General features: G+C 43.9%; 1 protein-coding gene across 1 annotated transcript; it reads left to right on the plus strand.

Moving 5' to 3' along the window:
• Positions 1-3,392: 3,392 nt before the first annotated feature.
• fbxw4 (F-box and WD repeat domain containing 4) lies at positions 3,393-26,923 on the plus strand. Its single transcript, XM_087802297.1, has 9 exons — positions 3,393-3,761; positions 4,436-4,531; positions 4,943-5,128; positions 5,190-5,322; positions 6,028-6,113; positions 18,964-19,029; positions 24,081-24,221; positions 26,500-26,641; positions 26,695-26,923. The coding sequence occupies exons 1-9, from the start codon at positions 3,577-3,579 to the stop codon at positions 26,827-26,829; spliced, it is 1,170 nt and encodes a 389-aa protein (XP_087658423.1). The 5' UTR covers positions 3,393-3,576; the 3' UTR covers positions 26,830-26,923.
• The last annotated feature ends 379 nt before the right edge of the window (positions 26,924-27,302 follow it).

The raw sequence follows: 27,302 nt of genomic DNA on the forward strand, positions 1-27,302 counted from the left end.
ATCATTTTGGCATAAATCGCTTGACTTTACTGTTTAATTTCATATTTTTTCGCTCCATTGGAGTAAAACTAATTTCAATGTTTTTAATGAAGAACAAACACAAAGAAAAATTGGGTTCATGGAACCTCCAAGAATAAAAAGACAATATCAAAAACCAAACTTCCAACATGTTGACGACACATTTACCAAACTCATGAGGTCAAAGATGATGTAGAAACAATACGATTTTGTATTTATTTCTTATATTCATTACAAGTTGTTACTCTTATTTTTTTTGCCCCCTCAAACAGTTTTAGGTGAAATATTTGGGGCAAAAGTCGTTTTTATATCAGAATATCTTTTTAAAAAAGGGTTGAATATAATAAAATAAAATAATAATTTTGGCATAAATTGCTTGAATTTATTACTTTATGTTTTACCTTTCGCTCCATTGTTTTTGCTTGATGGCAACAAGATAAAATGTGGCCCCTGTCTGTAACTCTGACCCTATCCTTAACCCTAACCCTAACCCTAACCCTAACCCTAACCCTAACCCTAACCCTAACCCTAACCCTAACCCTAACTGCATTAGAGTAAAACTGATTTTGAATTTTTTGATGTCGAACAAACACAAAGAAAATCGAGCCTCCAAGAATGAAAAGACAAAATCAAAATTTCTGTTGGGTAACATCTATTTTCTTTGGCCCCGCGAATCAATCTTCTGAAAGAGTTTGGCCCCTTATAAGGCCTGAGTAATCCAGCACGAGCTCCCTCGTCTGTTCGAGCCGTAGATCCGTGTCCACGCCAGCGTCCGCAGAGAAATGTTGGGAAATAAACTGTGTCAGATATAATCTCATAGCAAGAGTGTTCAAGTCTTACTTCACAAGTGTCGATTACATCCGTGTCCAAGAATGTTTATGAGTCTAAAAGCTCAAAAGATTGATTTAATATGTCGACTGAAGGTGTTCAGTTTAGAGCCGGTACAAAAATAGGCTTTTCAAATGACCCCCATCCCTTATCTCAGGTATAAAAAGTTTAAAAAAATCATATAGAGTTAGTGTTTCACTCATTTTGATGAGAGTAAACTTGACAAAACCCGATCATCTTGATGTGATCACAGGCTAATGTTACTTTTCCCAACACCTTCCAGACATTAATAATCAATCAAATGTCGAGAGATGTGTTGGAGATCCAACAAGAACATAGTTCAAAGTCAAATCACCCAATACACAGGATTGAATCCACATATCTATGGGATGGACAAACTTTGATTGGGACCCCCCACTGACATGAAAGGGCTTTTCAATAGTACATCAAACCTATTGGGTTTCATCTGAAGTGAGAAGTAGTTTTGTTTTACAAATCCGTGTTTTTTTTTGAAGATTTTGAAAAGTATTATCCAAACTGTTGGTGTTTTATTTACATTTTGTTCTTCTTTCCTTTTCTGCTGTGCTGTTTTCTGAATGTAAGAATAAACTTACAAAAATAAACATATATATATGTATAAAAAAGAAAATATATAAATCGTTTTTTCTTTGTGTAAAACCTTGAATTGATTGGTCGTCAAACTGTTACTTAGAACACTGGACGTGACAAGGTGTTCAAATAAAGCTCCTCAATCCGACTCGTCGACGTCCACCGCGGACGCTGTGACGGATCATGGATGGATTCCCTCTAAAAATGACAGACATCCCATTAAATTCAAGTCCCATTGAGGCGAGCGAACAAAAGCCGCCGTCCGGGCCGGATAATTGAAACGCAAACAAGTGATCAAAGTGGAGCTGCAGCCCCGACGGTTTCATTGTTGATGTCGGACCTTATGCGAGACCTGTTGACTTTTCCAATTGGAGCTGTAAACTTTTGTTTGTCTGTGCATTTCCAAGACTGATTGTCGGTGTGATCTGAACAATTACTGCCTAAATGTGTTTGCCAGCACTGGGACCCCCCAACCCCTCCACCCTAAAAAGATCAAAAGGGAAGACATCCCTCCCTCTCTACCCCCCCCACAGCCCCCTCCCTCCTCCCAACCTCTTCATTTCCTTTTAACCATGACAGTTCAGCTGGAAAGCCAACCATAAATGATTTTGTCCGACGGCCCGGTGTGTGGGACATGGCCTTTTTTATTTTTTGAGCTTTCAGCAAGGGGACATGTTTTGGGGGAGAGAGAAAGAAAGAAGGACAAATGATCTGCATATTTCAATGGTGTGCAGTTGTGCTCAGCCGATCAAAGAGCTGCAGGGAAGCCACTCGCTGCAGCTCTGAGAACCTCGTCATGTCAATGAGTGCAAATTGATGCTACTGATGCTAAACGGTTAAGCCCCTCACTGGATGTCACAAGGTCAATCAACTTTTGGTAGTCATTTGACCGTGACACAACCCTGGCAGCTTTAGTGGTCTCGGTGTTGGACCGGCAACCCTTTTTTCACTCGGACCCTCACGGCGGCAGAGCTTCACTGCAGGACGGACAATATTGCAAACGATAGAAACTCATCAAAGGGGGAAATTAAACAAATGAACTGAATTATATTGAACATTGTTTTTGTTGTTCATAGTTTATTTCAATCCCATCTTCTAGGTTGAAATCGTTTCTGAAAGACATATTGATAACTTGAACAGAAAACTATTTGTTCAAAGATTTAAAAATAAAGTCAACATTGTTACCAGACATTTGTTCATTCTTGTGTCTGTGTTTGCTCCACGTTTCATGGCTTTTCCAAGACACAGTGTCCCAGGCCTAATTATAACCACTGTTTTTATTTGTGGTTAATGGTTAACATTCCAAAAACATTCAAATAATATAATATTATCAACATTGTTCGCTCGATTTGTGACTATAAACGTGTGAAAAATGAAGACAAAATGTAGTTTTTTTGTACATACGGATGAATAAATTAATAATTTTCTTAATGTTTATTTATGTTATTATAAATGCGAACAAACGAAAGCAATACAAATACATATAAAGTCAGGATAAATAAATAAAACACAACAAAAGACTGTAGTTCGAAAAAGGAGCAGAAATAAGTAAAAATATATTTTTTAATTTCGTACTATTTAGAAAAAAATATTCTTTAGTTTGTAGGAAATTGCCATATACTTCTACATGTGTATCAATAAAAATAAACAATATATAGGCACTCATACACAACATATATCTCGTATCGTATTATCGTTATTATACGATATAACATGATATAGTTGACGATAAACATTAAACATAATATTTCATATCTAACTGTAGTCAAGTTATTATTATTTTTTAATTTTAGAAACATTTTAAAGAAACATTTATTTATTTATTAGAAAAATAGAGTTTTTTTTGTTTGTTTTTGTTTAAGTAAAAATCGAGTTACAAAGGGAGAGCGAAAAGACAGTGACGCAAAAACTAGTGGACGTGACGTCATAAACAGTCGCCCGTTGTTTACATGAGGAGCTTCTCGTTTCCATCGTCCTGAGAGAAGAACTCTCGTCATGTTCACCTGGATTTAGGGGCTCTTTCCGCGGGTGTGCGTGCGTGGGGTGTGGGTGTGTTATGCGTGCCTGTGGCTCTTGAGTGTGTGTGTGCGTGCGTGCGTGTGTGTGCGTGTGTGGTGGGGAATGCTGCTGTTCCAGCTGCCCGACGATGTTCTCTATCACGTCCTCGGTTATCTGGACCTCAGCTCGCTCGGCTGTTTATGTCAAGTGAACAAAGTTATGAACCAGTTGGTGAAGAGGGACCTGGTCTGGAGGAGGAGAGCCCGAGACTGTCTCAACTCCGGAGTGACCGCGAGTGGACTGGACCTGTGAGCGACACTCTCTCTGGTTCTTTTCCCCCTCCCAGGGTTCCACACAAACACTCACTAACACACACACACACTCACTAACACACACACATACTCACTAACACACACTCACTAACACACACACAAACTCACTAACACACACACACACTTACTAACACATTCACACACTCACTAACACACACACACTCACTAACACACACACAAACTCACTAACACACACACACTCACTAACACATTCACACACACACTCACTAACACACACACGCCTCACTAACACTCACACTCACTAACACACACACACACACACTCACTAACACACACACACACTCACTAACACACACAAACACAACAACGTCTCGACACTTCAGTGTTTTGTTCACATAAATGTTGAGCATAAACGTGTATTTTCATTGTCATGTTGTGTTATCAGCAGGTGACACAGTAGACCCTCACCTGTGACATGAACGTTTCAATACAATAAGCTTTTATATCATGACAAACACTTCACAATTTAACAGACAAGTGACCAAAGTTGAGGCGTGAAGAGCAAGTCATATGTTGCTAAGAACGCCTGTAACGTACCATCTTTCTCTGTGGCGTCCTGAAGTTACTGGTCGATAAGTCCTGTCCAGAAATGTTCTGAACCGTCTGCTGACGTGAGCTCTGTCCCTCAGGTACCCACATATCCCCCTGAAGGAACGAGTGAGGGTAGCTCACAACTGGCGTCGGGGACGATGCAGAAAATCCATTCTTCTCAGATGGAAAATCAAGTAAGGAAAGAAAACGTCAAATACCAGAAAATAAAGAGTTCTTTATCAAATGAATGGAAGAGAGAAAATCGATATATTCATATGTTTGAAATACAGAATTTCAATAAAAAAAATATTCATGTTTTAATTTTCTATTAAGCTTTTCTCTCGTATCATGAACATTTCTTATTGTTAACAATATTGGCAATAAAGTCTGATTCTGACGACCTTGTAGTAAAAACCTGTGACATCTTCAAAGTTTCAATTTAAAAATTTAAATGTGTTTTTACATTCTCTCATTGAATAATGAGGTTAATAGCGGATAATAACGCAAGCTGTGTGGAATCTACTTTAAGGTCACAACTAAAGACTAAATTTGAGTTAAACTTAAGAAGAAAGATCATGACGGTTGGTGTGACTCGTCCTCCTCAGACTGCTGCCGTACCTGCAGCTGGACGACAACGTGCTGTTTCTGTCTCAAGCCTCAAAGATCGGGGCGTTCCATCTCCGGCCTCCACGGTGCAACATCCAGAGAAACCCTTTCGAGGTCTACGCCGGGCACCAGGGCGACGTCTGCAGATTCATCCTGACGGACTCGCATCTCATCAGCGGGGGAAGGTACGAGGGCGACGTTTGTCTGAACGCCACGTGAGTTAAGTTGAGTTTTTCTCTCCGTCAGCGATGGTAGGATCCTGGCCCACAGCCGGAGCAGCCGCGAGACCCTGGAGTTCCACGCTCACAGTCAGGAGGTCAACTGTCTGGACTCCAGGTTAGGACTCATCGTCAGCGGCTCCAGAGACCAAACTGCTCGGGTGAGATGGCCTGCTCAAGTGGTAGAGTTGGAAACCGACAGAGTCATTTGATTGATAACAAGATGGAGGTGGATGGATTTTTAATAAAAAAACACAGATTCTCATTTTTTTAACGATTTCCCGTTTTAGCCAACCAACTTTACCGCAATCTTAAGTCACTATTTTCTTAATTTTTTATTGATCACTCAACCCTATTAAATAACACAAAATCACAACTACACTAAAGAAAAATGAGTAACAAACAATACAAAAATGTTAAATAAAATAAATAACTTGCATAAATAAGTGCAGACAACAGGTAACTAATCAAATTCACATCTTAAACTTAAATCACTTGAATAACGGCATGTTTTCCTTCGCAAATATCATCGCTTGAAATCATTAGAAAGCCAAAGGTGTTTTATGTGTGTTCATTTGTTCATTAAAGTGATCACCATTCAGTTATACAGAAAAAATCCTACGGTCTTTAACCCACCATAGCAGTCCCGGCGTCATTGAATGCATCACATGCATGTGAGGACTGTAGAGAAGTAACAGCCACTGCGTTTCTTTCAGACTTTACATCATCCACATATTCATTTTTGATTTATTTTAATGCAAATGGCATCAGGATGGCGTCTAAAATGCTCATGTCGGCGTCCATCGGTGCAGCCCTGCAACCAGATCATACAACTCAAGAAGTCTGTCTTGTGTGATTCCTTAAAGATTTGGACAATGGACTCCAGTTATCCCAGAGGAACTATCCCCATGTACGACAGAGTGTGGTCCGTAGCCATCAGCCCAACAGTCAGGTAGGCATCGTAGCGCGGCGAGGTCTGTGTGAGGAATTAATGTATGAAAAAAGATGGGTGTGTGCTGTGGATATTCTTGACACTCATTTGACAGCAGGGCAGTGAAGCCGTGTTAACTGGCTCAGGTTTTCATTTGAAGTGCCTGAGAAAGATCCAGCGGGCCCTCAGCCGTGGTGGGCCCGGTGTCCGCTCTAGCGGTCAGACGGAGATCTGAGCCCACCAGACGATTGTTCACGCCATTAATTCTCCAATTTGCTGGCTGAATCGTCAGATGGCCTCCTCACTCACCACTGGCTGCGGTAATTAAACTCACACCTCCAGCAGGTGCTTCAGCTCCTCCTGATGGGTCTGGTCACACGTGTGTTGAGGAGAGTCTGAAACAACTGGCTTTCGTGAGATGTATTGATGACTGTGAACGGCAAAGCTTTTGGTCAGAAATGTGACCAGTTTTCACTTTGTTCAGGCCTGATCTAGAAGGAAGATCAACTGTTTTTCCAGGCTATTCTGAGGACTGAGGCGACAGCCTTGGCATTTCACCTGATATCCACACAAGCTGCAGAGTGGAACAAGTGTGTGGGTTTGTCCCTGAGCACACAAGGTCTCCATCTTTGAAGCTGTTTTTAGAAACGGAAACATCCATGTGTTCAGTAGAAACATCAGTGTGTTCAGTAGAAACATCAGTGTGTTCAGTAGAAACATGAGTGTGTTCAGTAGAAACATCAGTGTGTTCAGTAGAAACATCAGTGTGTTCAGTAGAAACATCAGTGTGTTCAGTAGAAACATCCATGTGTTCAGTAGAAACATCAGTGTGTTCAGTAGAAACATGAGTGTGTTCAGTAGAAACATCAGTGAGTTCAGTAGAAACATCAGTGTGTTCAGTAGAAACATGAGTGTGTTCAGTAGAAACATCAGTGTGTTCAGTAGAAACATCAGTGTGTTCAGTAGAAACATCAGTGTGTTCAGTAGAAACATCAGTGTGTTCAGTAGAAACATCCGTGTGTTCAGTAGAAACATCAGTGTGTTCAGTAGAAACATCCATGTGTTCAGTAGAAACATCAGTGTGTTCAGTAGAAACATGAGTGTGTTCAGTAGAAACATCAGTGAGTTCAGTAGAAACATCAGTGTGTTCAGTAGAAACATGAGTGTGTTCAGTAGAAACATCAGTGTGTTCAGTAGAAACATCAGTGTGTTCAGTAGAAACATCAGTGTGTTCAGTAGAAACATCAGTGTGTTCAGTAGAAACATCCGTGTGTTCAGTAGAAACATCCGTGTGTTCAGTAGAAACATCCGTGTGTTCAGTAGAAACATCAGCGTGTTCAGTAGAAACACCAGAGTGTTCAGTAGAAACATCAGTGTGTTCAGTAGAAACATCAGTGTGTTCAGTAGAAACATCAGCGTGTTCAGTAGAAACACCAGAGTGTTCAGTAGAAACATCAGTGTGTTCAGTAGAAACATCAGTGTGTTCAGTAGAAACATCAGTGTGTTCAGTAGAAACATCAGTGTGTTCAGTAGAAACATCAGTGTGTTCAGTAGAAACATCAGTGTGTTCAGTAGAAACATCAGCGTGTTCAGTAGAAACACCAGAGTGTTCAGTAGAAACATCAGTGTGTTCGGTAGAAACATCAGTGTTCAGTAGAAACATCAGTGTGTTCAGTAGAAACATCAGTGTGTTCAGTAGAAACATCAGTGTTCAGTAGAAACATCAGTGTGTTCAGTAGAAACATCAGTGTGTTCAGTAGAAACATCAGTGTTCAGTAGAAACATCAGTGTGTTCAGTAGAAACATCAGTGTTCAGTAGAAACATCAGTGTTCAGTAGAAACATCAGTTTGTTCAGTAGAAACATCAGTGTGTTCAGTAGAAACATCAGTGTTCAGTAGAAACATCAGTGTGTTCAGTAGAAACATCAGTGTGTTCAGTAGAAACATCAGTGTGTTCAGTAGAAACATCAGCGTGTTCAGTAGAAACACCAGAGTGTTCAGTAGAAACATCAGTGTGTTCAGTAGAAACATCAGTGTGTTCAGTAGAAACATCAGTGTGTTCAGTAGAAACATCAGTGTTCAGTAGAAACATCAGTGTGTTCAGTAGAAACATCAGTGTGTTCAGTAGAAACATCAGTGTTCAGTAGAAACATCAGTGTGTTCAGTAGAAACATCAGTGTGTTCAGTAGACACATCAGTGTTCAGTAGAAACATCAGTGTGTTCAGTAGAAACATCAGTGTTCAGTAGAAACATCAGTGTGTTCAGTAGAAACATCAGTGTGTTCAGTAGAAACATCAGTGTTCAGTAGAAACATCAGTGTTCAGTAGAAACATCAGTTTGTTCAGTAGAAAAATCAGTTTGTTCAGTAGAAACATCAGTGTGTTCAGTAGAAACACCAGTGTGTTCAGTAGAAACATCAGTGTTCAGTAGAAACATCAGTGTGTTCAGTAGAAACATCAGTATTCAGTAGAAACATCAGTGTGTTCAGTAGAAACATCAGTATTCAGTAGAAACATCAGTGTGTTCAGTAGAAACATCAGTATTCAGTAGAAACATCAGCGTGTTCAGTAGAAACATCAGTGTGTTCAGTAGAAACATCAGTGTTCAGTAGAAACATCAGTGTGTTCAGTAGAAACATCAGTGTGTTCAGTAGAAACATCAGTGTGTACAGTAGAAACATCAGCGTGTTCAGTAGAAACATCAGCGTGTTCAGTAGAAACATCAGCGTGTTCAGTAGAAACATCAGCGTGTTCAGTAGAAACATCAGTGTGTTCAGTAGAAACATCAGTGTGTTCAGTAGAAACATCACTGTGTTCAGTAGAAACATCAGTGTGTTCAGTAGAAACATCAGTGTTCAGTAGAAACATCAGTGTGTTCAGTAGAAACATCAGTGTGTTCAGTAGAAACATCAGTGTTCAGTAGAAACATCAGTGTGTTCAGTAGAAACATCAGTGTTCAGTAGAAACATCAGTGTGTTCAGTAGAAACATCAGTATTCAGTAGAAACATCAGTGTGTTCAGTAGAAACATCAGTATTCAGTAGAAACATCAGCGTGTTCAGTAGAAACATCAGTGTGTTCAGTAGAAACATCAGAGTGTTCAGTAGAAACATCAGTGTGTTCAGTAGAAACATCAGTGTGTTCAGTAGAAACATCAGTGTGTTCAGTAGAAACATCAGTGTGTTCAGTAGAAACATCAGTGTTCAGTAGAAACATCAGTGTGTTCAGTAGAAACATCAGTGTGTTCAGTAGAAACATCAGTGTTCAGTAGAAACATCAGTGTGTTCAGTAGAAACATCAGTGTTCAGTAGAAACATCAGTGTTCAGTAGAAACATCAGTGTGTTCAGTAGAAACATCAGTGTTCAGTAGAAACATCAGTGTGTTCAGTAGAAACATCAGTGTGTTCAGTAGAAACATCAGTGTGTTCAGTAGAAACATCATTGTGTTCAGTAGAAACATCAGTGTGTTCAGTAGAAACATCAGTGTGTTCAGTAGAAACATCATTGTGTTCAGTAGAAACATCAGTGTGTTCAGTAGAAACATCAGTGTGTTCAGTAGAAACATCAGTGTGTTCAGTAGAAACATCAGTGTGTTCAGTAGAAACAAGTGTGTTCAGTAGAAACATCAGTGTGTTCAGTAGAAACATCAGTGTGTTCAGTAGAAACATCATTGTGTTCAGTAGAAACATCAGCGTGTTCAGTAGAAACATCAGTGTGTTCAGTAGAAACATCAGTGTGTTCAGTAGAAACATCAGTGTGTTCAGTAGAAACATCAGTGCGTTCAGTAGAAACATCAGTGTGTTCAGTAGAAACATCAGTGTGTTCAGTAGAAACATCATTGTGTTCAGTAGAAACATCAGTGTGTTCAGTAGAAACATCAGTGCGTTCAGTAGAAACATCAGTGTGTTCAGTAGAAACATCAGTGTGTTCAGTAGAAACATCATTGTGTTCAGTAGAAACATCAGTGCATTCAGTAGAAACATCAGTGCATTCAGTAGAAACATCAGTGTGTTCAGTAGAAACATCAGTGTGTTCAGTAGAAACATCAGTGCGTTCAGTAGAAACATCAGTGTGTTCAGTAGAAACATCAGTGTGTTCAGTAGAAACATCAGTGTGTTCAGTAGAAACATCAGTGTGTTCAGTAGAAACATCAGTGCGTTCAGTAGAAACATCATTGTGTTCAGTAGAAACATCAGTGTGTTCAGTAGAAACATCAGTGTTCAGTAGAAACATCAGTGTGTTCAGTAGAAACATCAGTTCACACCACAAATGCGTCTGAAGGAAAATGTGTGAGTGTTTGCAGATAAATAATTCTGTCACTCAAGTGTGGAGTGACGGTTTGTCGGGCGATATCTTGAAAGTGTGCGCATGCTCGAGTGAGCGCGGGTGTAGCAGTGGAGCCAGTGGAGGGAGAAGCCACCCTGAAGAGACCCTGAAGAGAGGTGAGAACTGGGAGGGGGCCGCCATTGTTTTGTCCAGAATTCCTCAAGCACAACTACAAAGATCTTGTAGGGGCCAAAAGTGCTTTTCAAAGTTTCTAAAAGGAGAAAATGATTGTTGGATAAACCGTCCCCGATTCGCTACTTTCTCACCAGCGACAGGGGTGGATAACCTTTGACCTCCAGTATCAAAGTACAGGCTGTCAGCGCAGCAGCCACCCAGCCAGCCAGGGCCATCTCTGCGTTGCCCCCCCCCCCCCCCCTTTCACCACCTCACCTCACACACTCCAGCTTCACCCCCGCCCGCCTCTGCCCCACTCAACCGCAAAAAAAAAAAAAAAGCCCCGAAATGCAGGTCTTTCTCTTTGGTCTGCGCCGAGCCGTCCCCGCGGCTCAGGAGTCAAGAATTCAATTAGTTAAAAAGAGAGAAGAAAAGGGCGAGACTGCAACAAAGCATCGATAAGGGGCACGATGTGCGTTCCCACACGCTAAATACAGGGCGCTTTCCCGGGGCCCACAGTGCCAGGGGACGCACACGGCAGGAGGCGAGAATAATCACAGCTCCCTCTCAACCCCTCATTACACACACACACACACACACACACACACACACACACACACACACATACACACTACTTCATACACACATGCATGTAGACCCTCTCCCGCACACACCTGCAGAACCTTTCGTTACACAGGTGTCATCAGGTTCACCTGGAAACTCGTCCTGACCACGTTCTCCGATTGTTCCTCTGAGGACATTTGACACTGACGTGCACCATGACGTGCACCATGACGTGCACCGTGACGTGCACCGTGACGTGCACCGTGACGTGCACCGTGACGTGCACCGTGACGTGCACCGTGACGTGCACCGTGACGTGCACCGTGACGTGCACCGTGACGTGCACCGTGACGTGCACCGTGACGTGCACCGTGACGTGCACCGTGACGTGCACCGTGACGTGCACCGTGACGTGCACCGTGACGTGCACCGTGACGTGCACCGTGACGTGCACCGTGACGTGCACCGTGACGTGCACCGTGACGTGCACCGTGACGTGCACCGTGACGTGCACCGTGACGTGCACCGTGACGTGCACCATGACGTGCACCATGACGTGCACCATGACGTGCACCATGACGTGCACCATGACTATACCATGACGTGCACCTTGACGTGCACCATGACGTGCACCATGACGTGCACCATGACGTGCACCATGACGTGCACCATGACGTGCACGTGGACTTTGACGTCAAGTGTATCAAAGTAATCGATGAAATTCTGGACCGTCAGCGAAACAACGAGACTCTTCAGATCAGATGGTGGAAAACGTTTGATTGACAGTTGTGAGGAGAGAACCATGTGTGACAAAGACGGAGGAAAACTTTTTGTTTGATTTAAGTCTTTTTTTTGATTGAATCAAGCTTTATTTTGATTGAATCCATGTTTAGTTTCTTTCTATTTATTTACACCTTTGTATTTGAGTCGAGCAACTTGATATGAAGTATGTTTTTTTCACTGGACCAACTCTTAAAAATATAACGAGTTACTGATGTTTCTCCTGAAAACATGGATAATCATTATTTTTTCATCGTAAAGAAAAGTTGTCGAACGACTGTTTGACATGATGTTCTACACACTGACGTTGCTAGTGTGAGACGTGCGTGTACGTGGTGAGTGGACGGGCAGCGTGGGAGTGGGCAGCGCGTCGCGGTCAGATTCATGCAGCACATTATCCTAATGAGCGCCCCCTCCCTGTCACCATCTCTGTGATCACTGGAGCTTCTGCTGGATCCCAATTTAAAACATGTCAGTCGCGCTCCTGCTCCCTGCACACACACACACACACACACACACACACACACACACACACACACACACACACACACACACACACACACACACACACACACACACACACACACACACACACACACACACACACACACACACACACACACACACACATACATATACACTCATGCACACACACACACATACACAAATGCACTTACACACACATGCACTTGCACACACACACACAAATGCACTTACACACACATACATGCACTTACACACACACACACTCATACATGCACATACACTCACACCCACACATACATGTACTTGCACACACAAACCCACATACATACAAGCATGCACACACACACACATAGGCATGCATACACACCGCAATCAAGCTTACACACACACACACTTACAAACTCTCAAACACACAAATGCATACAGACAAACACCGACGCACAAGATCACAAACACACAGACACACACAATTTCACATACACACACGAATATACTCTCGAAAAAAAATATGCACACGCGTGCACCTTCACAGACTAGCACACATTCAGATGTGCTCACACTCACTTAAACATAAACACACACAAACTGAGACAATCCAACACGCTCTTACACACACACACACACACACACACACACACACACACACACACAATATAAAAACTAAAACCTCCACTTACACATACAAACACACTTTTACGGGGACACACACTCACAAACATGCACACACACAAACACTTTTACACAGTCACACACACACACGCATTCTGTATTTTACATGAACCCCCAACAACACGCATACATACATTCATACACTTGAGCACACAAAACCAAAATCTCACACAAAAATACACACACTCTCATGCAAACTCCTACCGACTAGACAGATACACACTTAGACATGCTCACAAACTCACACACACTTAGACAAACTAACATCTCACACAAACACTAAACATAAACTAAGAAAAAAACAATCACGTGTGCAAACAAACAGAAACACACAGACACTATGACACACTCCGCTACACACACCAAGACAAACGAACACTTTCTCACAAACACACAAAACTAAAACATCCTCTCTCACACAATAACACACAGCAGAACAAATTGTCTCACATACACACATTGGAACAAACTCACACGTGCGCACCCTCCTGCACATTCATACTCTAGAAAAAACACACTCTCATCACACTTACATTCACACACAATAAACACCAACAATAACAAGTAAACACACACACTAACAGATACACATACATAAACTGCAGAATGATGGTAGTTGTTCCAAAGATAAAGGAGGGAAGCAGCTTCTCCTGAGGTGTGTGTGAGGGTCCAGGGGTCAGCGCTGACCACGGCCAATAGAAAAGCCTCATAACCCCGTGATCCCCGACATATTTAGAAAGCAGATAAAAGCACTTTTTACAAACTAGATACACGTCGGGCACAAAGCCGGGGTCAAGCGCAACAAATTAACAACCCTCTTAGTGACGGGGGTGGTGGTGCGTCGACGGAGGGGTGCGGGGGTCGGCCGGGCAGAATTGAACCGCCCCTGGAGTCCAGGGCCAAAAGCCTCCACATTCCCAGAGTCGGGATGTGGCCTATTCTCTTGCATTCATGTGTAATTGGTGCTCGGGGCCGAGCCTGAGATAAATACTCACTTACTTTTTGTGTTTGTATTATGTCCTCCTCGTGGAAAACTTGTTTGGAATTCCCTAATTTGCAGAAGAAAAAAGTCAGGGCAGCCATTGATGTTGCGGACAATCAGGGGAGAGAAAGAATTCATTTGGAGAAGTTGTCTGGCTGTGTGTGGAGCGTCAAGCTTAGAAGTCAGAGTTTTTTCTTCCACTTGGAGACTCGTCATCCAGGAAGACTCGTTCTTGGAGCCTCGAACAGATCTGGGAGCTGATGATAACAATACAAATCTGCCAGTGATGAGTAAGAAATGATCCCCAGAGATCATCTGTTGCTGGGTTGTTGTAGCTCTGACCACTATAGGATGTTCCCAAGCCAGAGTAGAGTCTACCTTAGATGGAAACAGTGATGGATTTTATGGAACTTTTCCAATACACAGTTTCAGCCTAACGTAGTGTTAGGGGTGTGTACTGGCAAGAATATATGTGTAGTATTGTCGAGTACTCGACTCTGGTGTTGCAAAATTTACAGACCACATGACTCTTGACAAAGTCGTAACTATTTTCATTTGTCTTGAAGCCAAAATAAATGCTAAAGATGCTGGGGTCGACTGTATCCTCTCGTCCTCAGTCATCTCCAGGATCTCTCTGCATTCAATTTTTCCTTTTTATTTCGAGGATGTAATGACTGCTGCCGTTTAGTCGCCGTAGGTTTATTGCAGCACAAACATTAGCAAATGCTGTGTGAATATTTTCATGTTAAAATAATATTTTATTTTATTCACTCTCTCTCTCTCTGGGTCAGTTGGCGCACTCTGAGTGGTTTTCACAAGAGTTCGCCCTCTGCTTCTGTCAGATGCCAAATTGGTAGAACCATACCTTCCATGTGAAGAAGTCTCTTCACATCATCAATCATGATATTTCCTGACTTCTTCTGCATCCTCCTGCAGCTCACTGCAGAATTAGTTTTTCAAGTCCACTGCTCCTCCTTACAATGTGGCCAAAGTATCCCAAACTTTCTTTCCAGGATAGACTTCCTTATGGTTAGGTCTGTTCCGATCTCATCCAACACCCAGATGTTTGTCCTCTTGTCCTTCCATGATGCTCTAAAAAGCCGTCTGTAGCACCATATCTCAAATGCATCCATCCTTCTCTTGTCATTCTTGAACATGGCCCAGGATTCACATCCATAAGTCGCAATTAATAAGAACGTGGCATGAAGTAGGAGAACCTTGAGGTCGGTTAATAGACCTCGGCTCGTCCAGATTTTGTTGTTCTTTCCATGGCTAACCTTCTCTTTATCTCAGTTGAACTATCGCCCCTTGGTGTTTATCAAAGAGCCCAGGTACTCGAACGGTTTCACCTCTTCCTGTCTGTAACCATAACTTTAGTCTTATTTGCATTGAGAAGAAGGACCTTCTCTTCACTGGCTTCCTTTATGCGACTCAATAGATCCAACATCTCCTCCCTTAGTCACACTTTATTGAAATATAAACCATAAAATATCTATAGATATCTCTAGAAACACACGGTGACGCAGTGGTGGCGCGACAGCAAGAAGGTTGCAGGTTTCGCTTGAACGTTCTCCTCGTGTTTCGTGGGTTTCCTCTGCGGGAAATTGTCCGTAGGTTTGAGTGTGTTTGTGAACGCTTGTATTTCTTTTACGTGCCACAGACTAGTATCTTGTTCCGTGGCCTTCGGTTGGTTTACGTGTCTTTATTACCGGTTTGTCTTTCTTGGAACCGGTGCAGAGCAGGTACTGAATATAGTATCTTCTAGAGTCCTTCATTATCAACCACTGGTTGCTGGATGCAAGTTGTCATGAAGATCGATCAATTGTCCTGGTTTTTAATTTGACTTTTTCAAAACGAGACGTACCAGGTGTCCATTGGAAACATGAACTCGTGATGTCTCTGATGTGTCTGTGAGGGGTTGAGATTGTGAAGGTCCAGAATGTTTGTCCACGAGCCCAGATGAGTGGCACTGTTTGTGTGACCTGCCGCACGGATAATGCCGCCGGCTGATAAGGTCACCCAAACGACAACCCTAACGAGATCGGAGGGTTCTCGGGGTGTCGCCGGTCTTTGCTCAGGGACGCGCTGGTCCGTGTGTGTTTAGGGGGGACACTTGCCCCACATCAGGCGAGAGAGGCTCTGACCTTAGCAGCTATAATATCAGTGCAGTGCCTGACCCCAAATCTGCCCGACTTGGCACTTCAGACAGGTGATGGGGTGAGGAAGACTGGGGGGTGTGGGGGGGGCGACTCTTTGTTTGTGTGGCTGCTGCATCCACCAGGACCAGCGAGGGGTGAGTAATGTGAGTAATGGAGAGTAATAGGGTCGCGATAGTGAGTGTGACCATAACCCTATTGTATCCTGTGTCATCGAGGTCAGAGGTCACCCGCGGTGCATACCCGTCCAGTCTCTGTCGACCCATTTGGGCCGTAAATGAGTTTACCCAACACTAATTACCGAGGGTCCGCGGATGGACCAGGCTGCTGAACGGGCCTGACAGCTGCCTCTGTGCCTCGCTCACTCCCCCCGGCCCGGCCTCCCTCTCCTCACCCGCCGGCCGAGTATTGCTGCACAATAAGGTGTTATTTTCCTGAGTCTGTCGTCTTGATAGTCGAAGCAAGTCTGAATCCACAGACCCGTGATCATCAATACTTATCAGTAGACGCATTAGCAGTTAGCATCTTAGATTCAAGTCTCAATATATATTATATCAATAAATGTCTACATATGTATTATAATGAAACATGTCCATCATTATACGGCATCTTAAATCAGAGCTTTAATAAACACTGTTATAGGAAATTCTCAGCAGTAGTTGTTAGATTTTTTTCTCTTATAAATGTTGTTAAATGAAACTTGCACTACTTGTATAAATCTGAAAAGAAAAAGAAAAAAATCTTCTGTAAGAGTAAAAATTTAATGACTGTCACCTTCCATCATCTATCTCTTTACATCCACCACATGTGCTGACCTATATATTACATTATAACATTATATTATTATTAACTTTAATAATCACAAAATGCCAATAAAGCTAATGAACTAATCCATTATTTAAGAACAAATGACTTGTTAACAAGGTTCAGTTTTTCCAAAGTCGCCACTTGGAGTCTATTCTCTGTCCCATGAAATATTGATTTATGATTCCTTTTAATAATGGCTATGTTTACAAAATACTAGTTAAGTATTAACACTAGTTAAGTGTTCGTCACGTCTTTACTGCATCACGGCAAGTAAATATGTTTTAAGTCAATGTTGTCGATTGATTTTTTTTTTTTTTACATTTTTCAATAACGTTTTCCTTAAAAAGATGGACCTCGAGTATTACAAACCATTTTTAAATTGGGAAACTTCATTATTTGATGGCTGTCGTCGTGAGTCTGTCGGCGTGAGTCTGTCTTCGTGGGTCTGTCGTCGTGAGTCTGTCGTCGTGGGTCTGTAGTCGTGAGTCTGTCGTCGTGAGTCTGTCGTCGTGGGTCTGGTGCGTGAGTCTGTCGTCGTGAGTCTGTCGTCGTGGGTCTGTCGTCGTGAGTCTGTCGTCGTGGGTCTGTAGTCGTGAGTCTGTCGTCGTGAGTCTGTCGTCGTGGGTCTGTCGTCGTGAGTCTGTCGTCGTGGGTCTGTCGTCGTGGGTCTGTCGTCGTGGGTCTGTCGTCGTGAGTCTGTCGTCGTGGGTCTGTAGTCGTGGGTCTGTCTTCGTGGGTCTGTCGTCGTGGGTCTGTCGTCGTGGGTCTGTCGTCGTGAGTCTGTCGTCGTGAGTCTGTCGTCGTGAGTCTGTTGTTGTGAGTCTGTCGTCGTGGGTCTGTCGTCGTGAGTCTGTCTTCGTGGGTCTGTCGTCGTGGGTCTGTCGTCGTGAGTCTGTCGTCGTGGGTCTGTAGTCGTGAGTCTGTAGTCGTGAGTCTGTCGTCGTGAGTCTGTTGTTGTGAGTCTGTCGTCGTGAGTCTGTCGTCGTGGGTCTGTAGTCGTGAGTCTGTCGTCGTGAGTCTGTCGTCGTGAGTCTGTCTTCGTGGGTCTGTCGTCGTGAGTCTGTCTTCGTGGGTCTGTCGTCGTGGGTCTGTCGTCGTGAGTCTGTCGTCGTGGGTCTGTAGTCGTGAGTCTGTCGTCGTGAGTCTGTTGTTGTGAGTCTGTCGTCGTGGGTCTGTCGTCGTGAGTCTGTCGTCGTGAGTCTGTCGTCGTGAGTCTGTCGTTGTGAGTCGTGAGTCTGTCGTTGTGAGTCGTGAGTCTGTCGTCGTGGGTCTGTCGTGGTGGGTCTGGTGCGTGAGTCTGTCGTCGTGAGTCTGTCGTCGTGAGTCTGTCGTTGTGAGTCGTGAGTCTGTCGTGGTGGGTCTGTCGTGGTGGGTCTGGTGCGTGAGTCTGTCGTCGTGAGTCTGTCGTCGTGGGTCTGTCGTCGTGAGTCTGTCGTCGTGGGTCTGTCGTCGTGGGTCTGTCGTCGTGAGTCTGTCGTCGTGGGTCTGTCGTCGTGGGTCTGTCGTCGTGAGTCTGTCGTCGTGGGTCTGTCGTCGTGGGTCTGTCGTCGTGGGTCTGTCGTCGTGGGTCTGTCGTCGTGGGTCTGTCGTCGTGAGTCTGTCGTCGTGGGTCTGTCGTCGTGAGTCTGTCGTGCGAGTCTGTCGTCGTGAGTCTGTTGAGAGTGATACACTGACATCATCGCAGTTGTGTGTTCAGCTCGAGTGTGTGAGATATATTATTTTATTTGTGTGTGTTATTGCAAATGCATTCATAGTCATGACCTTTGACCTCTGCTCAGACTCCAGTTTGGGCAGCAGGTTAAAGTCCGTCTGCCGACACGCTGAGCTGGTGCTGGTGCTGCTTTAACCAGCAGCTTTATTTACAGCTTACGTGGACAATCAGCTAATTCTGCCTAATTGTTGTCAGTAATGACTTTTGATTCATTGGTGTGTGTGTGAAACACCGACTTCTCTGAGTTTGTCTCTCTTTTGTCCTCGTCTTTCTGCAGCTCTTTTGTCACGGGCACGGCCTGCTGTGAAGACTCCACTCCTCTCCGCATCTGGGATTTGGAACGGTGAGTCGTGAATCCACTCGAGCGCGTCGTGAATTCTGAACGGACAACAACACGATACCATGAGCTCGCAGACCGAACCACGTTGACCCTCCGAATGTTCTGGACAATAACGCATTTCTACACAACCAGATGTCGTCACTACACAACAGCTGCTCACCTGCTGACAAGTTTGGAATCCAGAGGAACGACACACACACACACACACACACACCAGATAACATGCACGTAACTTTTTCTGCTCTCGAACCTTACAAGATACAAAAGCTTTAGTATCTTCAACTGACTTATTACCTGGCTCCGTATGCGCTGTGAGAGAGTCTGGAACGTTACTTCCACCTGATCTCCTGTTGAGCTCGTTGCTTTCAATCATGTTTTCAAATGCTAAAAAAAGTATCTAATTATAGTAAGTAAGTAAGTAATTTTTGTTTATATAGCGCTTTTCCAGACCAGGGTCATAAAGCGCTTAAACAATCAAAACAATATTCAAAAAAGTACATACTTTAAAGGTCAAGATAAAACTGATAACACAACAGGAGTTCCACAAAATCAAGGAAAAGCCTGAACAAATAAAAATGTGTTCAGATGTTTCTTGAAGGAGTCAGTAGATCATCAAACACAGAGATGGTTCCAAAGCTTAGGAGCAACAGTCTGGAAGGATTTCTCTCCTCTGGTCCTGAAGCGTGTTCAGGAACCATCAGTAGATTCTGATCCACAGACCTCAGAGCCCGAGCTGGGGTGTAAGTCTGGATCAAATCACTGATGGAAGGTCTGACCATGAATAGATCTGAAAGTAAGAACCAGAATTTTAAAGTTGATCCTGAAAGAAACTGGCAGCCAGTGAAGAGTTTTAAGGATCGGAGAAATGTGAGTTCTTCTACTAGAGCGGCTCAGAATTCTGGCTGCAGAGTTTTGTATGAACTGCAGGCGATTATATTGATATAAACAAAAATGGAACAAAAATGGGACAAGAATGGAAGTCTGCTCTCTCCGAACGCTTCTCCGGTTGCATCACGAGGAGCTCCGGCCGGAAAATAGTTATGATTTAGTTGAGAATGACTCAAGTTAAGATAAGATAAAGATGTTCCTTTATTCGTACTGCAGTGGGGAAATTTGCAGAAGCAAGTTCACAGTAGGAAAAGATTTAACTCGAAAAATTACCAAGATAATCATGACATAAATTAATAATACTAAAAAATAAAAATAATACGATAATCTTAGTTATAATTAAAAAAAACAAACGATAATAAGAAAACAACAACAAAAAAACGGAATTATATGTTGATATGATTTTCTGGTTCTACCAGTCCCTCAGAGCCTGATGGTCGTGGACAGTGAAGGCAGCATTTCTCCGGGTGTCAAACAGTGTTTTTAGTGTTTGTTGCACTGCAGGTTATTCAGCAGATGCTTTTACAAAAGTAAATCAACCATCGTGGAAGTTAAGTTACCGACCTCAAGTAAAGTAAACAGTAGAGTGAGACCCTTTTTTTATTAATTAAAAACAAAAAAGAAAATTCTAAATATGCGAGTTTTGAGGAGTGATTAGTCAAGTATTAAAGAATCCCAGATCTTTTTTCGTTCAGGGCGAGGACAAGAGAACGACAAACAGTGTCCACCTCCCTCCACACGCGGTAAAACAGGAGGAATCAAAGAGAGAAATCCGACGCCAAACTTTCTTCCAGAAGAAAAGGGACTCCTGCCTTTTGTGGGATGAAACTGTCTGAGCAGGATTCTTGTCATTCCTGAAAGGACTGAAGGTTGTGTGGTATTGTGGCGCTGAGGTGAGCCTGAGTGGCGAGGACGTGCAGCAGGTGACTCCCCTCTGTTTGTTTTAGGAAGTAAAAACCTCAGCGGGACTCTTTTCTCCGCTTGTCTCGCGGCTTTTGACGTGTGGGACCCGTTCCCCGGTGTGTCCGCGGGTCCCGACTCAACTTAGCCTGCAGCCACTTCTGTGACAAAACACACACAGACACTGGCTTTATGTGGCTGTCCCGACCCAAAACCAAAGCTGAGCTTCTCCTTCTTCCTCAATTCATTAATGAGGCCTTTGACAAGGTGTGTGTGTGTGTGCGCGTGGGTTTGGTGTGTGTGTGTGTGTGTATGTGTGTGTGTGGCCCCTAAAGCCAAAGTGACTCCTGCGGTGAGAGCAGACAGGCTTAAGTCGGGACACAGACTCAGTGTGTCACACAGCTAGCAGCCCCATAACAATCACCCCCCCTCGCCGGGTCAGCCGCCCCCCAGCAGCTTCTCCTCATTCACAGCTAGAGTTATTATTTCTCTGGAAACGCTGAGTCAGTTTAATCTTCACGTGTTTCACACATTCAAGAGGGGATCATCGAGTGGGTTTGTTTTTGAGGTCGCCAAAGGTCGCGGAGGTGTAAGCTACGACGTCGCCCGCCATCGTTGGAAAACATCTTCTGTCTCGAGTGACAATTAAATATCATTGATATGCATGAGAAGATGATTGATTGTGTGTCAGTAAAGGAACATTTCAAAATCAAATGAATGAGTGAAAGTGACAGGTGTCAATCAGACAATGGATCTTCTTCACCTGAGCAGGTGTATGGAGGACCATCTAGTCCAGCTTCCTTCCTCTTGTCACATGATGCTTCATGAAGCCTCACAGACTTGTAGGCTGATGAGGTCACTGGTCGGTACTTCTGTGTAACCTGAGTAACATCTGAGTAACTTCTTGGAAATATCTGAGTTAGGTCTGAGTAAAACCTGAGTAATATTTGAGTGACATCTCATCTGAGTAACTATTTCTGTTTAATGTCCAAGTAACGTATAAGTAACATACAAGTAACATCTGCGTAACTTCTTGAAAACATCCCTTAGTATCAGAGGAATATTTGAGTTACCTCTAGTAACTTCCCATCTGAGTAACTTCACATTAACTTCTGTGTAAAGTTCAAGTAACATTCAAGGAACATTTGGGAAACTTAATTAATTAACTTCTGTAAAATGTATGAGTCACGTCTGAGCAATGTTCAAGTAACATCCTGGTAACCGCTGAGTAACATCTAGTAACATCTCATCTGAGTAACTTCTGCCTAATACTTAAGTATTTCATTAATGATTGAGTAACGGTCTAGTAACAGTTCACCTGACTGACTTATGATGAATGTCAGAGTAACTTACATGTAACTAATGTGTAACTCATTTATATATTTTGTGTAGCATATGAGTAACAGCCGAGTAACATTCAATTAGGATCTGGTAGACTTCTGAGTAACTTCTGAGTAACACCTGTTAACATCTCATCAAACTCATTTCTGATTAACTTCTGCATAATGTCTGAGTAATTTCTTTGTAACACCCGAGTAGCGCTTGATTCACTTTTTGAGTAATGCCCAAGTAACATTCTAGTAACATCTGGGTAACTTCTTAGAAACTTCTAATTAACTTCTGCAGAAAGTATCGGATGAATATTTGAGTTACCTCTGGTAACTTCCCATCTGAGTAACTTCAGATTAACTTCTGTGTTAAGTTCAAGTAACATTCAAGGAACATTTGGGAAACTTAATTAATTAACTTCTGTAAAATGTATGAGTAACGTCCGGGCAATGTTCAAGTAACATCCTGGTAACCGCTGAGTAACATCTAGTAACATCTCATCTGAGTAACTTCTAATTAACTTCTGAGTATTTGATCAATGATTGAGTTACATCTAATAACAGCTCAACTTCTGAGTAACTTACGATAAATGTCTGAGTGATTTATATGTAACATCTGAGTAACTTATATGTAACTAATTTGTCATTTATTACTATCTTATGTGTAACATATGAGTAACAGACGAGTAACATTCAAGTAAGATCTGGGAAACTTCTGAAAAACATCTGAATAGCACCTGATTCACTTTTTGAGTATTGCCCAAGTAACATTCTAGTAACATTTGGGTAACTTGTAATTAACTTCTGTAAAATGTACGAGTAACGTCCGAGCAAAGTTCAAGTAACAACCTGGTAACCGCTGAGTAACATCTAGTAACATCTCATCTGAGTAACTTCTAATTAACATCTGAGTATTTGATTAATGATTGAGTTACATCTAGTAACATCTCATCTGAGTAACTTCTAATTAACATCTGAGTATTTGATTAATGATTGAGTAACATCTAGTAACGGCTCAATTTCTGGGTTACGATAAATTTCTGAGTGACTTATATGTAACATCTGAGTAACTTATATGTAACTTATGTGTCATTTATTTCTAACTAACGTGACGACCGAAGACTTTACCGAGTCGAGGACGAACGGCCTTCAGGGTGGAGATGTTTGTGCGCCGAGATGCTCGGCTGTGGTCGTAAAGGTGAAACTAAGGGTCGATACCCCACACAGACATAAACTCGGCCTCATCACGGACTCCCCGTCAGCCCCGGCTTAAGCATGAGACCCCGGCAATGAGAAAGCTCTCACCCAATAGGCCTCCCTGCAGGGAAAGCTCTGGTCCAATAAGAAGGCCCCCTGTGGCCAGACTGGGGGATTACCAGTCCGAGCATGTAGATTTGAGGTCCTGGCGAGGGAAGGGGGGGGCGCGGGGCGGCAGCACATAGCTGCTCGGTCACCAAGGCCGGCGGCCTCCGTTAAATAGTTGCTATGGGGCAGGTATCAAGCGTGTTCGGGTCGCAGACAGTCACGGTCGTGAAGGGAATTAGATGGCAACAAAGAGACAGTTATTCTGCCATAATCCGCCCTGCTGAGCGCAGGTTATTCTTCAATAATCAAGAGGCCAAGAGCAAGTGGAACAGAGCTGTGATCACAGGAGCGTGGTGCAGCCACACACACACACACACACACACACACACACACACACACACACACACACACACACACACAAGGAAAGCAAGTTTATTTATCACTCGTAGAGAGCGGCTCTGACTTCTTGTGCCGAACACTCACAGCAGCTAATCCAGATTTAGAAACCAACACTTGACTAATCTGGAGATTGAGCAGGTACATTTCCCACACTCTTACTAACACTGTCGAGCAAACCCAACATCGCGGAGAAGACGTAGGTTCTGATTCTGGCTCTCATTGATCTGCTCCCAGGTTGGAGTGTGTTGGATGTCTGGGCTCCGAGTACCACCGCGGCGCCGGAGTGTTGGACATGGTGTTCGAGTCGCCCTCGCAGCTCTACACCTGCGGATATGACACCTTCATACGACTCTGGGACCTGAGGCTGAGCGCACAGTAGGTCACACACACACACACAGACACACACAGACACACACACACACACACACACACTGAACACGCTAGAATCCCTTCAGTCTTGGACTTTGAGACTCAGACGTCATTGTTCGTGTCTTCTGGGGGGTCATTTCTGTGGTTGTGCTGTATTTCGGGGAGGACCAGTCAAGTAAGACAAATCAGATGTGATTGGCAGGTTGCTCTGGGGACTCCGAGAGCGGTTAGTGTGGGGTGAGGGCCGCAAGAGGGGGGTCCCTCTTTAGATATATATAATTCATGCAGTCCACCAGAACCTGCCCTGGGAGGATACCCAATGTCGAGCGGAGGTTAAGGTTGTCTGGAAGTTTACATGCACCAGCACCACACCAGAGTTAACATCCACCACCACACTAGAGTTAACATCCACCACCATACCAGAGTTTACATCAACCACCACACCAGAGTTTACATCCACCACCACACCAGAGTTAACATCCACCACCATACCAGAGTTAACATCCATCACCACCACACCAGAGTTAACATCCACCACCACACCAGAGTTTACATCCACCACCACACCAGAGTTAACATCCACCACCACACTAGAGTTTACATCCACCACCACACCAGAGTTAACATCCACCACCACACTAGAGTTTACTTCCACCACCACACCAGAGTTAACATCCACCACCACACTAGAGTTTACATCCACCACCACACTAGAGTTTACATCCACCACCACACTAGAGTTTACTTCCACCACCACACCAGAGTTAACATCCACCACCACACCAGAGTTTACATCCACCACCACACCAGAGTTAACATCCACCACCACACTAGAGTTTACTTCCACCACCACACCAGAGTTAACATCCACCACCACACCAGAGTTAACATCCACCACCACTCCAGAGTTTACATCCACCACCACACCAGAGTTTACATCCACCACCACACCAGAGTTTACATCCACCACCACACCAGAGTTAACATCCACCACCACTCCAGAGTTTACATCCACCACCACACCAGAGTTTACATCCACCACCACACCAGAGTTAACATCCACCACCACACCAGAGTTAACATCCACCACCACACCAGCGTTTACATCCACCACCACACCAGAGTTTACATCCACCACCACACCAGAGTTTACATCCACCACCACACCAGAGTTTACATCCACCACCACACCAGAGTTTACATCCACCACCACACCAGAGTTTACATCCACCACCACACCAGAGTTTACATCCACCACCACACCAGCATTTACATCCACCACCACACCAGAGTTAACATTAACCACCACACCAGAGTTTACATCCACCACCACACCAGCATTTACATCCACCACCACACCAGAGTTAACATCAACCACCACACCAGAGTTTACATCCACCACCACACCAGCATTTACATCCACCACCACACCAGAGTTAACATCAACCACCACACCAGAGTTTACATCCACCACCACACCAGAGTTAACATCCACCACCACACCAGAGTTAACATCAACCACCACACCAGAGTTTACATCCACCACGAGACCAGAGTTAACATCCACCACCACACCAGAGTTTACATCCACCACGAGACCAGAGTTAACATCCACCACCACACCAGAGTTAACATCCACCACGAGACCAGAGTTAACATCCACCACCACACCAGAGTTTACATCCACCACGAGACCAGAGTTAACATCCACCACCACACCAGAGTTTACATCCACCACGAGACCAGAGTTTACATCCACCACCACACCAGAGTTAACATCCACCACCACACCAGAGTTAACATCAACCACCACACCAGAGTTTACATCCACCACGAGACCAGAGTTAACATCCACCACCACACCAGAGTTAACATCGCCATCATCACCGTCGCCTCGTTATGATGTCATCTGACATGGACATCTTTAGGTCCTCTTACTTTGGGGACACGCAGTGGTGTGACCCCCCACCAGAGGCTAAAATTAGAGCGTGAGAGACGAGGACGTCCAGACAGCTCTTTGTCTGCTCGCGTGTGTCTCATCACGTATTGATGAGCTGCACTAATGGAGGATCGATGTTATCAGCATAGACTCTCCTGGGCCTGTGTGAGTTCAAGAATCCGTGGATGTTGAAGTGAAGAAACACTTGAGTGTGTTTTGGTTTTGTTTCTACTCTATTTGGCGCCTAGAAAGTCAAAGGTTGTGTAGACAAAAAACATCTTTATGAAACAGATCCAAAAAAACTTGTGGTGTCATGGTAGAGAAATACTTTTCCTCCTGAAACAGGAAGTGTGTGATGGAGTGGGAGGAGCCTCACGACAGCGCCCTCTACTGCATTCAGACGGATGGAAATCACATGGTCGCCAGCGGCTCCTCGTACTACGGTGTGGTTCGGTTGTGGGACAAGCGGCAAAACAAATGCCTTCAGGTGTGTCTCTTCTACACTCACACAAACGCACACTCTGAGCATCCGTTGTGCAGTTCTTCCAGCTGACCACGGACCGGGTGAGCAGCCCCGTCTACTCCCTGAGGTTCAGCAGCTCTCACCTGTACGCCGCCCTGGCCACCACCCTGCACTGCCTGGACTTCACGCAGACTCCTCGCCTGGTCAGGTGACCCGAGAGGACGTCCGGGACACAGCCTTCGCTTTTGGTTATTTATACTGGAGCAGAGTTTGTAGCGTCTTCTGAAGATTAAAATCTGAAAACTGTGTGTGTGTGTGTGTGAGCATGTAGACACTTCACCAGGACTGTGGTACCATCAGAGGGCGGTGCATGGTCCATGCCGAGCAGCAAGCCGGAGCTCGTCAGGAAACACTAATCCAGTCGCCCCAGGCCGGTGCGGCGCACAAGTTCTCCAGACATAAATTCATGTTCCAGTGAAGAAAGCATGGATCAGTGTTTCCTCCTCTTCAGTCTTTGAGGGGATTAGAACACATTAGCGTCCTGACAAACTGGCTTCGTCACCCTGGAAACAGTGTTTGGGTTTACATACATGTGACCTTGCACCTGAGATCACACACTGGAGGAGCTTGACCCCTGGAGCCATTTGAGCGAACATCTGGAAGATCACAGGCCATACAGTAGTGT

The sequence above is a fragment of the Callionymus lyra genome, chromosome 11 (assembly GCF_982586985.1).
Source record: "Callionymus lyra chromosome 11, fCalLyr1.hap1.1, whole genome shotgun sequence".
Lineage (NCBI taxonomy): Eukaryota > Metazoa > Chordata > Actinopteri > Syngnathiformes > Callionymidae > Callionymus > Callionymus lyra.

Excerpts from the sequence above, each read along its gene's own strand:
- fbxw4 (XM_087802297.1), top strand. The coding sequence starts at position 3,577 with ATGCTGCTGTTCCAGCTGCCCGACGATGTTCTCTATCACGTCCTCGGT. Across the intron at positions 3,762-4,435 it reads ACCGCGAGTGGACTGGACCT|GTACCCACATATCCCCCTGA; the intron begins GTGAGCGACACT and ends TCTGTCCCTCAG. Across the intron at positions 26,642-26,694 it reads GGCAAAACAAATGCCTTCAG|TTCTTCCAGCTGACCACGGA; the intron begins GTGTGTCTCTTC and ends TCCGTTGTGCAG.